The sequence below is a fragment of the Meleagris gallopavo genome, chromosome 13, assembly GCF_000146605.3.
Source record: "Meleagris gallopavo isolate NT-WF06-2002-E0010 breed Aviagen turkey brand Nicholas breeding stock chromosome 13, Turkey_5.1, whole genome shotgun sequence".
NCBI lineage: Eukaryota > Metazoa > Chordata > Aves > Galliformes > Phasianidae > Meleagris > Meleagris gallopavo.
Genome location: NC_015023.2, coordinates 10,184,648 through 10,199,240, shown reverse-complemented (window position 1 = coordinate 10,199,240; position 14,593 = coordinate 10,184,648). Strand labels below are relative to the sequence as shown.

The 14,593-nt window shown below is 46.3% G+C and overlaps 1 protein-coding gene across 2 annotated transcripts; it reads right to left on the bottom strand.

Annotated features, from left to right (window-relative positions):
- Positions 1 to 1,125: 1,125 nt before the first annotated feature.
- DRC7 (dynein regulatory complex subunit 7) lies at positions 1,126 to 14,541 on the bottom strand. 2 transcript variants are annotated; one of them, XM_019619630.2, is made up of 18 exons: positions 14,448 to 14,541; positions 13,568 to 13,711; positions 12,953 to 13,127; positions 12,353 to 12,478; positions 11,338 to 11,532; positions 10,893 to 11,039; positions 10,332 to 10,550; positions 9,527 to 9,655; positions 8,766 to 8,850; positions 8,344 to 8,472; positions 7,966 to 8,094; positions 7,118 to 7,344; positions 6,055 to 6,267; positions 5,021 to 5,131; positions 3,936 to 4,046; positions 2,743 to 2,937; positions 2,119 to 2,258; positions 1,126 to 1,966 (listed from the first exon to the last, which is right to left on the bottom strand). In XM_019619630.2, the coding sequence occupies exons 2-18, from the start codon at positions 13,699 to 13,701 to the stop codon at positions 1,876 to 1,878; spliced, it is 2,556 nt and encodes an 851-aa protein (XP_019475175.1). In that variant the 5' UTR covers positions 13,702 to 13,711; positions 14,448 to 14,541; the 3' UTR covers positions 1,126 to 1,875. The 2 variants fall into 2 exon arrangements, with proteins under 2 accessions (XP_019475175.1, XP_010716150.1); XM_010717848.3 differs by lacking the exon at positions 14,448 to 14,541 and adding an exon at positions 14,225 to 14,415.
- Positions 14,542 to 14,593: the final 52 nt, after the last annotated feature.

Sequence of the window (14,593 nt, the reverse complement as noted above, 5' to 3'; positions counted from 1 at the left end):
GCTTCCACCAATCAGAGCCGCCCTTGCTCTCCGGCGTCCCAGCCAATCCGCGGTGCCGCTCTGTCCCGCGGAGCCGCCGCGCCGTGCGGTTGCCGGGGTTCTGTCAGACGCTCGACCAATGGGAGACGAAGGATGGGAGGTTGCCATGGGAACCACAGAGCGGTTGACCATTCGCAGCGCGGCTTCTTGGAGGAGCTTTTCCGGCCCAGCCAATAAAGAGGGGCGGAGATAGATAGGGTCGCTGCGGGGTTTCGGGTTTGTGGGTGGTGACACGGCCTCGCTCGGGTTCCCGTCAGGCGGGAATGGACCCACAGCCGGCAGCTCCACCAGAAGGGAGCTGGGTGGTGCAGTGCTGCTCTCTGCAGTGTGCGTTGGCTGGTTCTTGGCAGGCAGCTGTGTCCCCGGTGGCTGCCTGTAACAGGATTTCTAAGTTAATTTGTTCTGGCATCTGTTATTGAGTTAATGCTGATTTAATACTCGCAGGCTGGCTTGCTCCTCTCCTGCTTCCTGAGTCCTCAGCATTTCTTTCCTCCCTGCTTCTCTGCGGTCCGTCATTCTGCAGGAGTTCACTCTCTGTGGTTCGGGAATTGCTTTGTCTCACTCCTTATATTCCTTTAATTCTTTCAGTGCTGGGTTCTTACCCAGGTACCCGTATTTATCTGTCACAGAGGAGGAGGAAGTTTTTCACATACAGGGTGGTGAGGCATTGGAATGGGTTGCCCAAGGAGGCTGTGGATGCCCCATCCCTGGAGGCATTCAAGGCCAGGCTGGATGTGGCTCTGGGCAGCCTGGGCTGCTGGGTGGTGGCCCTGCACACAGCAGGGGGTTGGAACTGGATGAGCACTGTGGGCCTTTTTCAACCCAGGCCATTCTGTGATTCTGTGGTAAGAGCTTTCTCTCTATGTGACCTAGCTGCGTTAGGTCACCACGCCAGCAAAGCACTGACGGAGGGACACAGCCCTGAGCTGCTGCTGTCAGACACCTGAAGATGCCAGGTGCTGTCACAAAAGCCCTCAGAGCTGCAAAACTCGGGCTGGGAGGCCCAGTCACACCCAGAGAATTGCTGTGGTGTCAGCCACCTCCCCGGGAGACGCAGACGCTGCACACAAAAGGAGTGCATCATCCTTCCATCAACACCTAATTGGATGCCACCCTTTGCAAGGGTAAGGTGGTAGATTTTAATGACCTGTTATATTTGGATTAAGCATAATGAGTTTCTTCTGCTAGGTGGCTTTCTACAATGAGAACAGTGCAAGAGAAAATGATTCTGTTGCAATAAAAAAGGCAGTCATAGGGGTTCTCTATAAAAGCTGATTAAAGTATCTATCACTTAAAATAGGCAGCTAGTGTAAACAAAGTCTCATCTGCTCTGACTCATGCTATATCTCATGTGTAATGCACCTTATTCTATCACCAGAAAAAAAAAAACCCAAACATTTCTACCTTCCTCTGTCTGTGGTCAGTGTAGCTTTTGTTGAAGATGATCATTACAGATTACTCCTTGAAGACAGCAGTTGTTGGGAGCTGTGGGCAGAACCACCAGATGTGTCTGCTGTGCCTAGTCCAGGACATCAGGAATCGATTCCTAGCAGGTTTGGGGACTTGTGTGGCAACACAACTAACTGGCTTCTATTTTTTGGTATCAGGGAATGATTATTAGCAAGACAGTGGATTGCCTAAGATAGTAGATGGTACAGGTTCATTAAAATCCCCTGGAACTCCAGAGACAGGTGCACAAAGACTTTTAGCAGAACCTGATGAGAATGCAAGATTTCTTGCAGGCAAATAGGAAAACCTTTTCACTGTTCTTAAGGCTGCTTTTAACAGACTTCAGCACTAATTTCCAGTGTCTGATCTGAAGGAAAAAAGAAGCAATCAGGCATGACCGAGGTGCTCTGCTAGGCGAGGGTCTTTGCGCAGCTTCTCTTCAAGAGCAAGGTACTTCTGTGGTGCTGTCTGCTTTTCCCTAGGACAAGAAGTAGAATTATCAGAGGAAAGCTGCAGCAGGACATGGAGTAGAATGTTTCACAGAACAGCTTCACTGCTCAGTAACTAGGAACGCTGACTGGTAGACCTCCCTGTTCCCCTGAATGTTTTTCAAGACATCGTTCCCTGTACCTGTCGAGTCTTAGTGCTAGAATGTGGATACGGAACATGGTTTCAGAGTAATCAGCAAGGAAGTCAGCCTCCTCCTTCTCGCTGAGCTGATTCTGATTTTCCTGAAAATGCTGGTTCTTCTTCTGGAGCTCTTTTACCTCCTGTTGAGAGAGAGAGTGGCAAGAAGTCAGGCTAATAGAAAGGAAAGCGAGGAGTGGAGATGCACAGAAGTGCAACTCAGAGTTCAGGTAGCCGAGATGAAGGAAACCACAAATAAGGGCTGCTTTATTTTCATGAGAGGCAGCGAGTCTGAGATGAGGTCTCACAGAAGAAGAAAACAAGGGAATCAATACACACGGACCAGTGAGAGGCTGCAAGACCAGAATGTGTTGCTTCACCATAGTTAAGAAGCACTGGAGAACCAAATCAGCTCTGCTTGAAACAAGGACTAAATTTGACTCTGGAGCTATTCCATTCTTTGATCTCACATGTTAATGACAGAGTGACACAGGTGTGTCTAGGGCTCCCTTAAAGGTAAAGGAGTTTTGTTTCCTGCCTGGTGTCACGATGAGATGTGTATTACCCCCCTGCCAGTGCAAAACCGACTCCAGTGACATGCACGACATGGAGCAAGGCTGGGAATACCTTTTCAAAATGAGCTTGGATGATGTTGGCCTTAGAAACCAGACGATTCTTAAAATCACTCAGGCAGTCGTCTCTGAGGCGGAGGGCCTGCCTTTTGGTCATTTTCTCTGGACTGCCAATTTGAATAAGAAAAGGTGCCAGGTAATCCAGATCCTGTTCCTTTTGTCCTGGGAACTCATCCTTCTTTGCGTTCATCTGAAGGGGGAAGGACAGAAAGAGTCACAATCCCATCTGCTTGTTCCCCAAACACCCTATAATAAGGCAAAATAAAAGCAAAAGCCTAAACTCCTGCAACCTAGTGGTGGAAATGTTTCCTTTTGCTATAGTTTGACCAAATCTGTAGCTTTTCATTAGCTGTACAATACTAATGTGTTTTTCATTCTGTCATTTATTTTTTATCACCCTTTTTAATATCTTTCCTAATTTCCTTGACTGCAGAGATTTATCTTACATAAAATGTGCAAGAAGGGCTCCAAAAAAGGCATTTGTATTTGGATAGGATATTTTGAGTGCCATTAATTTGTAGCCTGCCAAATAGCTGATTCCTGGACCTTTGCCTCTGTTTGTGCTTCACGCCAGATGTCTGGCATATAAAACCCAGTATCACCTCTTATAACCTCTCCAATCAGGAAGGTTCAGTCTAAAAATCATTCACAAGAAACATACCAGAGATTTTTAAAAAGCTGGAAGTAATTATTCTTCAAGTTTTTTTTAATTTGCTCACTACATTCATAAGGTAATAATTCCCTGAGAGAGACCCTGAAACAAAATTGCCTTTGCAAGTAATAATGAAAACAAAAAAACCAACTGATTCATAGAGGAACGAAATGTGCAAAGATGTGCACATACACCTAATGAAGTGAGAAATGGCTGTAAGGATGCAGCTTGGACTCCGTTATCACACTCTCCTCCTAATCCCTATTATCATTAAAATAATTAACAAGGATTAGTTATTAAATTGTTATCTAAATAAAATAAAACAACATTTATTTATTTTTTTCTCTCTGATGTGGCCAGAGAGCCAGAAGGTCTTAACAAGGCCATGTCATATTTTCAACTTGCTAGGGATTTGGCCCTGTATCTCCTAATAATACTAAAAGATCTTCAGAGCTAATATGTCAGACAGAAAATGCTTACTCTGGGTTTTATTTGCGTGCATGTAATTAATACTGGGATTAGTAAAGTCCACCTACCATGGCTTCGTACTCTTGTCTTTTCTTCTCATTTCTCTCTGTATCATATATTGAAGCTGACAATTTAATGTCTGCTTCTTCATTCTCACGGATCTCCAGAATTTTTAGCACCTTCCAAGCAATCAGAAGAAAGACATCTCAACTTTCCCACCAAGTGACAGCATTTTCACATGCTAACAGAGCAGATGCTGCATGCCACAAGTGTAGCACAAGGTTAAATATATCCCAGACCTTTATGAAAAAGTTCATTTGAAACTGCAGTAACAGCTTTGGCTTTTTGCTTTGTCACAGCAGTACACAGGATACACAGCACAAGCAACAGGAATATTTTGTCTGTGAATACATCAAGACTAAGAAATTTGGGGAGGTAATTCATGAGGTCACAGTTTACACTCTTCACAATTCTGAAAAATGTTGCAAGCTTTTTCTTAGCTATTATTAATATTCTGCATGCTGCTGTTGTGCATTCCTCTCCAGGGGTTTTTCTTTCACAGAAAAACAATTAAAAAACCAATCAAATCCAATTGCTCTGTCTCCACTTGCTAGAATGACTGAATTTATCGTGAAGTCACCACAAAAACTTGTAAGCACATGAATTTGTTACACCAGTCACAGTATGATTAGCAGTACAAGCAGTGTATTTTGTGAAGTATTTCCCTACAGTTGTTCCTACAAAATAAATCACTTTGATATTACTGTTACGGTTTCCTGGAAATGCCTTGCAATTAGGTTACATTACATACAACATCCTTTCTTTTTGGTTTCATTCCCAGGCAAGAAAACAAACAGATCTACTCCTGGATGCCCCAATTCACACGCTGTTATTTCTCTCTGAAACCATTTCCATCCCTGAGAACAAACAGAGCAAGACTTGGAAAGTGTGTGACTCTCCATATATTATACAAGATCTGTACTGAACAAGGGATGGGTTGCAAACTTGGTCATTCAGCATGCAGACCAGCTTCACAACACCAGAGTTTTATTTTTATCACAGCCTAAGCTGAATGAGGCTTTGGCAACCTGTCAAATGAAACCAGTTTCCACTCCTGACCATGCTGACAGCAGTGAGGACAGCTCCCTATTACCTCTGCTTGAGTTCTCCAGGCTTGTTGCTTCAGCTGCTTCTCCTCCTCTGTTAGCTCTCGCAACAATTTGTACAGGTGAACCAGCTTTGTGTGCTGCTCAGAGGACCCCGCCTGGAAGCAGATAAGCTAGTGAAAGGCAGCATTGTTGTCTGGGTACATGGGACCAAGTACTTTGCAAACATAAACTGACACCATTCTGCTAAGTCAATATAAGGACACTGCTTTACACCACAAAAACATCCAACCCGTTGTCAATAGTTGACTAGAGTTCACCTAGACTTTGAGTCCATCAGTAATGTCAGCCAGATTGCATGTCCTCCACCTCTTTGATAATGTTCCTATTATTTGGCTGAGACTGTTTTTACAGGGTTAGAGATGAAAAGACAGCACTCCAGCATTTGCATCTCCCCAGAAATATAAATTAAAAAACATATATTCATAGTATATCTATTTTGGTAATCTGATTTCTTATGCGTAATTGTGCAGTATCACTGCAGATGATGCAGGCAGATTTCTTCCTCTGACTACAGACTCACATCAGAGATGTTAACAGAGTGACCCCTCCACGAATGAGAGAATTTGGCGTAATGACAGCACTCTCCTTTTTTGGGGATCTCTTTTATTTAAAGCTATCTGTCTGTCTATCTATCAGCAATAAATAAAGCCTCAGTATCTTGTCTGAATTTGCAGAGTAAGCTGGGGATGATTTAAACAACAGCTTGACCCGAGCTTTGTGATCTATGGTAGAAATTGAGTTAAAATCTGCTCCTGCTTTTCTGCTGTAGTCTCTCTAAGAGAGAACAGCAAAGGAAATTTCAACTTCCCTGTCGTGAATCTGCAGGATTGAGACAAACAGCTGCTGAGTCAGCATCTTGCAAGATCTCAGTGGCCATATACACTACCTGATGAGCAGATGGAGGAGAAGCTGAGCATGAATATGCCATGCCATGCCACGCTTCCACTGACACTGCACCTACCCTTTGTGTCCCCATGACCCAGAAGTGCTCCTCAATCTAGGTAGATTTTCTCCATACCTGGTATGTGATGCACATTTCTGGGGTCATGATTTCACTTTGCTTCCTATAGCTCTCAGCTGGTTTGAAGAAGTCCTTCTTTGAGGCTGTAATGTATTTATCCTTGAGGTGGTATGTCAGTTGGATCATCTCCTCTTCGATCAGAAAGACACGTTCTGCTACATCTTCATCAGCAGGCTTTTGTAGGTTTCTGTGGAAACACTCCTTGATTTGCTAAGTGAAGAGAAAGAGATGGAAGCAAGTTAGACCACAGAGTAAAATGGCAACATTTGTGGAGAGTTAAATCAAAGCTCGAGACAAGAACTGGGCCTTTTTGCCCAATTTGGATGTGGCAGCTACTCCTAAAGCCTTGGCCCATGGTTGGTCCCTGAAAAAAAAACAAACACAAAGCTGCTTAAAGCAATACAGACTCCTGTTTGTGGAGCTGAGCGTGCTCTTCAAGCTCAAAGTTAGCTTGGGATGCATCTCAGTCTGATGGAGCTGTGGGAAGCAAGGTATTCTGAGCACAACAAAATATCCCAGATTCCCCAACAAAAAGAAGGGGGAAAAAAAACGTTTGGTGTTGACCCAAAGGCCATTGCATGGCTCTGCCTTGGCAGATGAAATGTCTGAGCCATACCACCAGATGTCAGGTTTCCTCTCTCATCTGTTCTCCCAATCAGATCTGACTGGACAGAGGTACCTGCTTGTAACAGCACTACGGGACACTTTGTCAGCATCACAGAACATTAGTTTGGGGTCAGAACAAAACAGTTTGGAGTCTCGTGAAAATTTCCTTCCAAAATCATCGTTAAGCTATTTTTCTTTCCTCTGACACACATTTTCCAGGTCATAATCTCCTAGTTTCATTTGAGTTCTCAGTGTGTTTTGGGACAAATGCGTACACTGTGGCTGCGTCAAGCAAGCAATTGAAAGACAGCAGCTGAACAAGACTTGAATGCTTCATCTGGAGTTTTGCCTTGGTTGTGTTCACTAAGAATGAACCTAAGGCCTCAGGCAGCATGTTCTGCAATGTATAAATATCACTGTGACAGATATTTTTCTGTTCCTGTCTTGGCCGTACCACTATAGGCCGGGAGTTAACATCCGTTCTGGTGTCAACCAAAGTTACTTTCTTTCTTTTAGCACGAAACTCTGTGTGCTGGAAGTACTTGAAGTCATCTCGCCCCACGAAGTACTCTTTCATCTCGTTTTCATTTTCAGCAAGTTTCTGGAGGCCATCGACTCGTGTCTCAGTGTAGAACTCCATCACACGTTCAGTCTGTGGGTTCATTGACTTATAGGTGTGTACTAAGGACACAAAAGAGATTGCATATGTTTTCACAACTAGTCATCACAATACTTGTGAACACAGGCACATCCAGAGGAAGTCTCATTTTCTTGAGCAGCCAACAAATCAAATGCACCAAAGAGTGTGGGAAGGGAATGTTATATCCTCACTGCTGTTAAACAATATACCATGGCCTGAGGATGGCAGAACAGCTTTTCAGGGTCACTGCCTTCCTCACACAGCAAGGTAGTAGTGAGTAGAGTCTGGACTCTGTTCTTTCCACACCAGAAACTGGGCAACCTCTTGGGGAGAAACACTGCTTCAGTAGCACATCTGATGCAGGACTTTGTCTTCTACAGCTGCGTAACACTGAGAGACTGAATATCATCCCAAGGAGACAGTTTTCAACCTTACTGGTAAAAGTATATATCACTATATATGATACAGATGTCACCTTCTGTTATGCTGGGAAAGTGTTGCCCAGGACTGGAAGCACAACCAACCCAATTCTCTACTCTCAGAGACTATATGATTAATCTATGCAATTCATCCTACATGTTTGCAACCCCCCTGCTTCGGGCTTTTGCAACTACTAGAACAGATTCCCATGATGTCTTGGTTGCCCAGATGAACTAGAATACCTTTGAGACCGAAGAGGTGTCCTGGGCTGAAGTACTCTGTGATCAGCTGTGTTTGTTTATTCACTTCTCTCATATCCAACATGTCTTCACGGTTTTTGAACCACTCTTTCACTTCTACTGCTTTGGTATCTGGCAGGAGACATGCAATTTCACAGCCTTACATCACCCAGTTGGAAATGGTAGGATTCATCTGATATTTGTGCAAGCAGCCCACATAGTTACTAGAATTGGCTCTGTGCACCGGGGCACTTTATAGATGAATCCTAATAGATGAATTCTAATCTAGTTTGATGACTTCTACCATAAAAAGACTTATTCCTCTTTGTCAACAGAAACTAAGGTCAGGGAGAGAAGGTGAAATAAATTCCATCCTCTTACAGTTTGAGTCTGCGTAGACGGTGAGGCGTTTTACCAGCCCATTTCCATTGGAGTATGGTGCCCATTTCTCCAGTTTTGCCTTCTTGTAGAGGATCACCTTCCTCCCCTGGGAACAGCGGGTCTCAAACTCTGCAGTAGGCAAGGGAGGTGTCAGAAAGATTGGCAGGCAGTCCCATATGCATAGTGGTAACAGAAAGTCCATCCCAGGCAAAATCATTCAGTTAGCAGGAAAGGTGTGTGTACCTATGGGGACTACCCATCCACAATGAGACAGTGCATAGAAGGTGCATTCAAACCAATAGCAAGTGCATGCCTTGATCTACTGCACTTTGCTGCTGTACCTCAAACATCCTGAAGGCAGAATTCTTCCAGATCTACTAAAAGATTAGCTGGAAGGCAAGCAAAAGGCAAAGAGTGCGCACCTTTGGGAGATATCTGAATTGGAGCTACCCATGATGGTGGCATGGCAAAACTTATCTCCTCCTCCTCCTCCTCTTCTTCCTCCTCCTGTTGAAACAAAAATTTTCATTTTTGGTAATTTCTCTGACAGTGCCAGGCCTTCTGGTTCTGGAGAATGCACTGCAGCAATCAGCGAGCAACTCACACGAGGCCACATTTTATCCTGTGCAACGCAACACAGTGGCACAGTTATGTGCTGTATCAATCACACACAGCCAGAGGGCAGGAGCAAGCAGCATGCCGCAGTTTTCAGGGAAGGTAAACTTTACTGCATCCCTGCATTCTTGCTAGGCACATCTTATTCCAAGCCTAACGAAAAGTGGCTAACGCTTATGCTGGGCAGATTATGAATGTGACTTTTGCCATTCAAACTAATGACCAGCTTATTTTATACAGACCACAGAAGAAGTTTTGATCCCTGGTGATGAACAAAAGCTGAGAAGATTAGATATGAGGAGGAGGGAATGTACTGTTATCAGTGTTTCTCCGTAGTGCTGTGCTGGTGTAATGCCTGCTTTATCATATTTTGTTCTTCCAGCAAGACAACATAACATTTATACATACTTTATTTCTAGATTTGGTTGACAACTTGTAAGAGCTGTCTGCTGACTAGCAGAGAGAGGATGTTCAGAAAACTTTTGTTTTAATTTTATTTTTCTGAAATTCCTGTGTCCCAAAGGTCAGTGCACTGGAAGGCTGAGTGCTAACCATTCAGGTCACTCACCATGTCATCCACATTCCTATCAAACAGCTCATTTTCCTTTGCAGCACCCAGGAGCAGCTGAAGAGGCTTGTCAGTCTCTGAAAGCATGATTTCCCAGTGGACAGCATCACTCAAATCAAAGACAAGATCCTAGGCCAAACAGAAGAAATCCACAAAAATACAGAGCAGCCTCAAGGGCCTGACACTAAACTTAACACTGCTTCTGCACACCTGCAGACTCTGGACACCCTGGATCTCAGTGAGGTTGAGCTCATCAGATCTCTGGCTCACTGGTGGGATGCCAAAGACTGGCTCTTTGCCTGAAAGGCTACTGGTCCTTTTCCTCATGGTATCTCTGCCATGGCTGAGGGAAGTGCTTCTGCTTCCTTCCTTGAGGCATGTATGGTCCCAGGTGGGCCTAAAGTGACTCTGATTCAGCCCCTCTCCTTCCAGCCTTTCTATCAGCTTGGCAGTAGCTAAGGTGTGAGAAGAGCCAAATCAAGATCTTTCCTACCCTGAGCTGTACTTAACAGATTTTACCCTAAAAGTTCTTGTTGGGAGAATGGTTGTCCAGCCAGCCTTCAAAGCTGATATTCCAGCATTGTGTAGGGTTAATAGGTATGATCCATATTTGCTAGCTCAGAGAGTGGGATGCCAGGAACTAGCTCCAGGTACCAGGTCTGATGTCTAAGTAATCAGAATTACGTGCCTAGAGCCAGTGCAGGGGAATAGTAACTAGAAACCTGGATCACCACTGATTTTGGACTCCCTCAGCGTTCAGCCTGACTGTCCCTTTCAGGTGCAGGGGTGTTTAAGAGTTCTCTACCTTGCAGCCGTTCCGGCAGTCCTGCATGTTCACCCAGTAGTTCTTGTGGTTCCAGACACTCTCAATCCCAAGGAACTGCTCATCCATGGTGCTATGGCTGTTCCCCGTGAAGGGATCAATGAAGAAAGTTTCGGGAACCTCTCTCTTGCCAGACAGAACCAAAACCCATGCATGCACCCGTAAGCCACACAAATGGTCACGTTTGGGCTCTTCTGCTTCCTGTAGTCCAGAAGACAGAGCAGTAATTATTGCTACTTTATTGCCACTTTAGTCCAATCCACCAGCAACCTTATTCTTTCCCCTGCCCAATTTTGAAGACCTCCAAACCCTTAATTCTCTTCAGAACAGTGATGTAGTACATGCTCAGGGTATATTCCTCTGCTAGCACACACCGTGTTTCCAGAAACCATGTGCTCATGGCCAGAATCTGAGTTGTACGGTACTGCATGGAGGGTCGTGAGCTCCTTTCTTTGGTCAGCTATTACCCATGTCTCAACTCTTACCCATTGTCTCAACTCTTGCTAATGGAGTTTGAGAGTAGGGTAGACCTTGCTGACTCACCATGCCCTTCTCTTCTCTTTCCTTTTTCTCAGTAGCTTCAGTTTCTGCTTTCTTCTTGGCCTCCTGCTGAAGCTCAAACTTGCTGCGCATGTCTGGGGGGGACTTAACTCTATACTTGTTAGAATTCTTCACTTCTTCTTTTGGTACCTGCCTCCACAAAAGCAAGAAATTGCTGTTAAACCCAGCAGGAATCAAGAAAAGGGAGAAAGCGTGGGCAGACTGTTGCCCTCTTTAAATGAGTAACATGATTAGAAAGCAAACAGGCAATGGGGCTGGGTGCCCCACAGCCTGCCATCACACTCATTCTTATCACACAGCGGACACACCAGAGATGCCAGCTTCACTGGCCTCCAGTATGCTTTGTCTTTCTCACCAATGTCATGGTTTTCTTATCAGAACCAGACACCCAGGCTCCCGCCTGCCTGCTCGCTGCAGGACTCCTCACCTCCTGTGGCTTCCTGAGCAGTGGGCATTCCTCCAGAGTCTCATCCAAGCTGCATATGTCGTGGGTGGCATAGCCATTCACGCAGTAGGCATCGTACCCAGCTCCAATCAGCATGGAGCACAGCAGCACACTGAAGTCAAAGCAGTTCCCTCGCTGGTACTTCAGGATGGTAGTTGGGGAATAGAGTGAAGTGGGCTTGAAAGAAAGGGATATCTGTTCACAGCATTTGTCTTCTGAAGCTGAAACAAGCCCCGGGAATGAGAGAGAGAGGGCATTGTTCGTATCCCTGGGCACTGCATCCATAGGGAGTCTGTTGAGATGAAACTCATACATAAACTACAGATGCTAAAAGTTCCTTACAAAGTAATGTGGAGAAATTCTGACCCTAAATCTTGTGCAAATTTAACCATAGGGAGAGATGTGCAGGACAAATTTGCCAGGCTACTGAGAATCTAATGCTAACCACCACAACACCAGAATGGGGCTTATCTCCATTTCCAGCTGGTCTGCCTGCAGCATTTCAAAGCAAAAGACTCATAACCTAAATTATAGCACAAAGGGAACATACTTCCTTTTGGTCCTCACTCCCCAGGCAACGGGAACAATACACAAAGTGAACATAGAAGTGTTCTACTTACACCATCTATGCCCATATATCAGACTGGAGCTTAGGTCTGATCAGTCTTTGTCCACTAAATCAAGACACATTCTTGACACCAAAGTGTCTCTTGAGCCCCTGGGACTCTTGGGACACACCTGGCCAGCATGGAGCTCATGTAGATTGTTTGGAGCACAATGAAGGATATCAGCAGTCCTTGCTAACAAAGACTGGTTGGTCCCTTTGCTTTTGCTGGTTCATACCACCCCCATGACTCTAGGGGGATTGCCAAGTAATTGTGAGGTGCTGGAGGGACAAAAGGACTTTGTAATCCCAGCCCCTCGGGTTTCCACATTGCGTCCTTCTTTCACCTCCATCATGGGGATGTTTCTGAAGGGACTGCAGCCCCTTTCTTACCGGTGTGAGAGGGCACTTGAGGGGCTCCATAGTGAGATAATCAGAGACAAAGCTGGCACAGCCATCCCAGTGGTACAGCTCTGTGTAAGGCAGCAAGGTTGGCCTCACTGTTGTGCTCACAAACTTCTGTAAGGCAACAAGAGGACTTTGATTAGCCAACAGATTACCGGTGCAGTTTCTTGTCCAAAGCCATCCTCAGACAACCCCTGGTTGTTGCAGCTTACACTCAGGACTTCCCTGGAGCATACCAACATACTGATGGTACACCTCATCACCATTCAGAATTGGAAATGCATGGAGTTAAGATGCTTTGTGCCAGTAGACACTTGTGTTTGTTAGTGCCTAAAAATTCAAGCTAATCTCAGCCACACTGCAGATGTGAGCCAGATCTCTTAGTTTTCATGTGAGACAAATAGCTACTGCACTTTCTGGCTTCTATATCCTCTGGCATTTATTTATTTATTTGCCTTGTATGCCATTTATATAATAAATGTTGGAGGAAGCTGATCTAAAGAAGCAATTCCACACACTCAGGGGAGCAACAGGTCCATAGCTAGACAAAACTATGCAGCTTGGGCCCATCTCCACACCACCCTTTACCTCCACGCCACATTCGTTGACAGGGTGCAGAAAGAGCGGCTTGCGTTCAGGGCAGAGGTGAGCAAACTGCTGGTGGTAATGGTGAGCAATGCGCAGCAGCTTCTTTTCCCTTGGGGAATTCACCTTGTATGAGTCTGGTAACTGGGATGTGTCGATGCTGTTCCAGTCAAAATCACTTGAGAGGCAGAAGGAGGCAGAGAAACACAGGTAATAAAGTGGGGAGCAATTTAGACAGGATGATCTGCTATGAAAACACAGGAAGGGCTCCCTGCTGGAAAAAAATGGGGCTCATATCCAAGAAGAGATCGTTTAAAGTGGGCATGATTTTGACATAGCCAAGCTTCTCTGGAGTGATGGCAAGCTAATGTAGACCGAGAGGACTGGGGGATCTTTATACAGTGTTTTGATACAGTCTTGAATGGATGGAAAATGAAGTGATTTATCTTGTCTTACTCACAGACATGGACAGCTCACCAAGCTCGCCTAAATTTGCTCCCCCCATCCTGCCTTGCACAAACAAGCCTCAGCACCAGCTACAAGCATGCAGCTTCCCCATGGACCCCCCGCAGGACTGTCTCTGCTCATCCCAGTGACTGACACACACGTGCAACTTACGGTACATCACTTGAAAAGCAGACTTGTTCCACAGACAGTTTTGTGTCTGTGTCGTGAAGCTCACTGCTGACCTCCAAAGCCTTCAGCTCTTCTTCCTTTTGCTCCTCTTCTTCTTTCTCCTCTAGGACCTCCATTTCGCTTGCTCTACAGAAATACATGCAACCAGATGGGACCAGGTGTATAGGAACACCAAAACTCTGGGTGCAATGGCTCCCATTTCTGTGACTGTCATATGCAAGCACTGAACTTGAGTTCAGGCTGGGCAGATGGAACACAGGGGATGGGGCAGCCGGTGGGATGGGGATTTGTTCGGTGGGTGACATGGCACAGCCTCAGGCCCTGTTGTGGCCCTCCAGAGGACCCAGCCAGGGCTGCTTGGGCGGGGGGGCATTGTTTGTAGCTGCCTCAGCAGCAGAGCAGCCTCCAAGGCCGCAGCACTACTCCTATCGCCTATTTACATTTCAGGGAGGCTGGGGGCCATCCGTTTCCCTCCCTGCGGTCAGGCTGACCCTCTGCGGAGCACATGGGGCACGATGGACCTTGTGGCTGGGGGCATGAAGTGGGGGAGTCCCAGGGCCCAGCACCGCCCCCAGCATCTGCCATCCCGCAGGGATCCCGTCAGTCCCTTCAGCCCCACAGCCCCCCCCAGCCCCGCACCTCTGTCCTCCGCCAAAGCCTCGCCGCCAGGCCTGTCACCATGGCAACATCCACGCACCCAGCAGCCTTGACGCAGCCTGCGGCCTCCCCACGGCCCAGCCCTGGGCCTCCCCCCGCCCTATGGAGGCAGTAGGCCCCAAGCTGCACCCCGGGGCTCCACAGCCCCCTCGGCTGCCCCAGTTTTGCTCACCACTCACTTCAGCACCTCCATACACAGCCTTACCGCAGCAGGTGCCTCAGCAGCACCAGAGCAAATGGGCTAGGAGCTGTGGGCCTGGGTCTGGGTCTGGGCCTAGGCCTGGGCCTGGTTTTGGGCCTGGGTCTGGGCCTGGGCCTGGGTCTGGGCCTACTCTGCCCACTCCAGGCTGC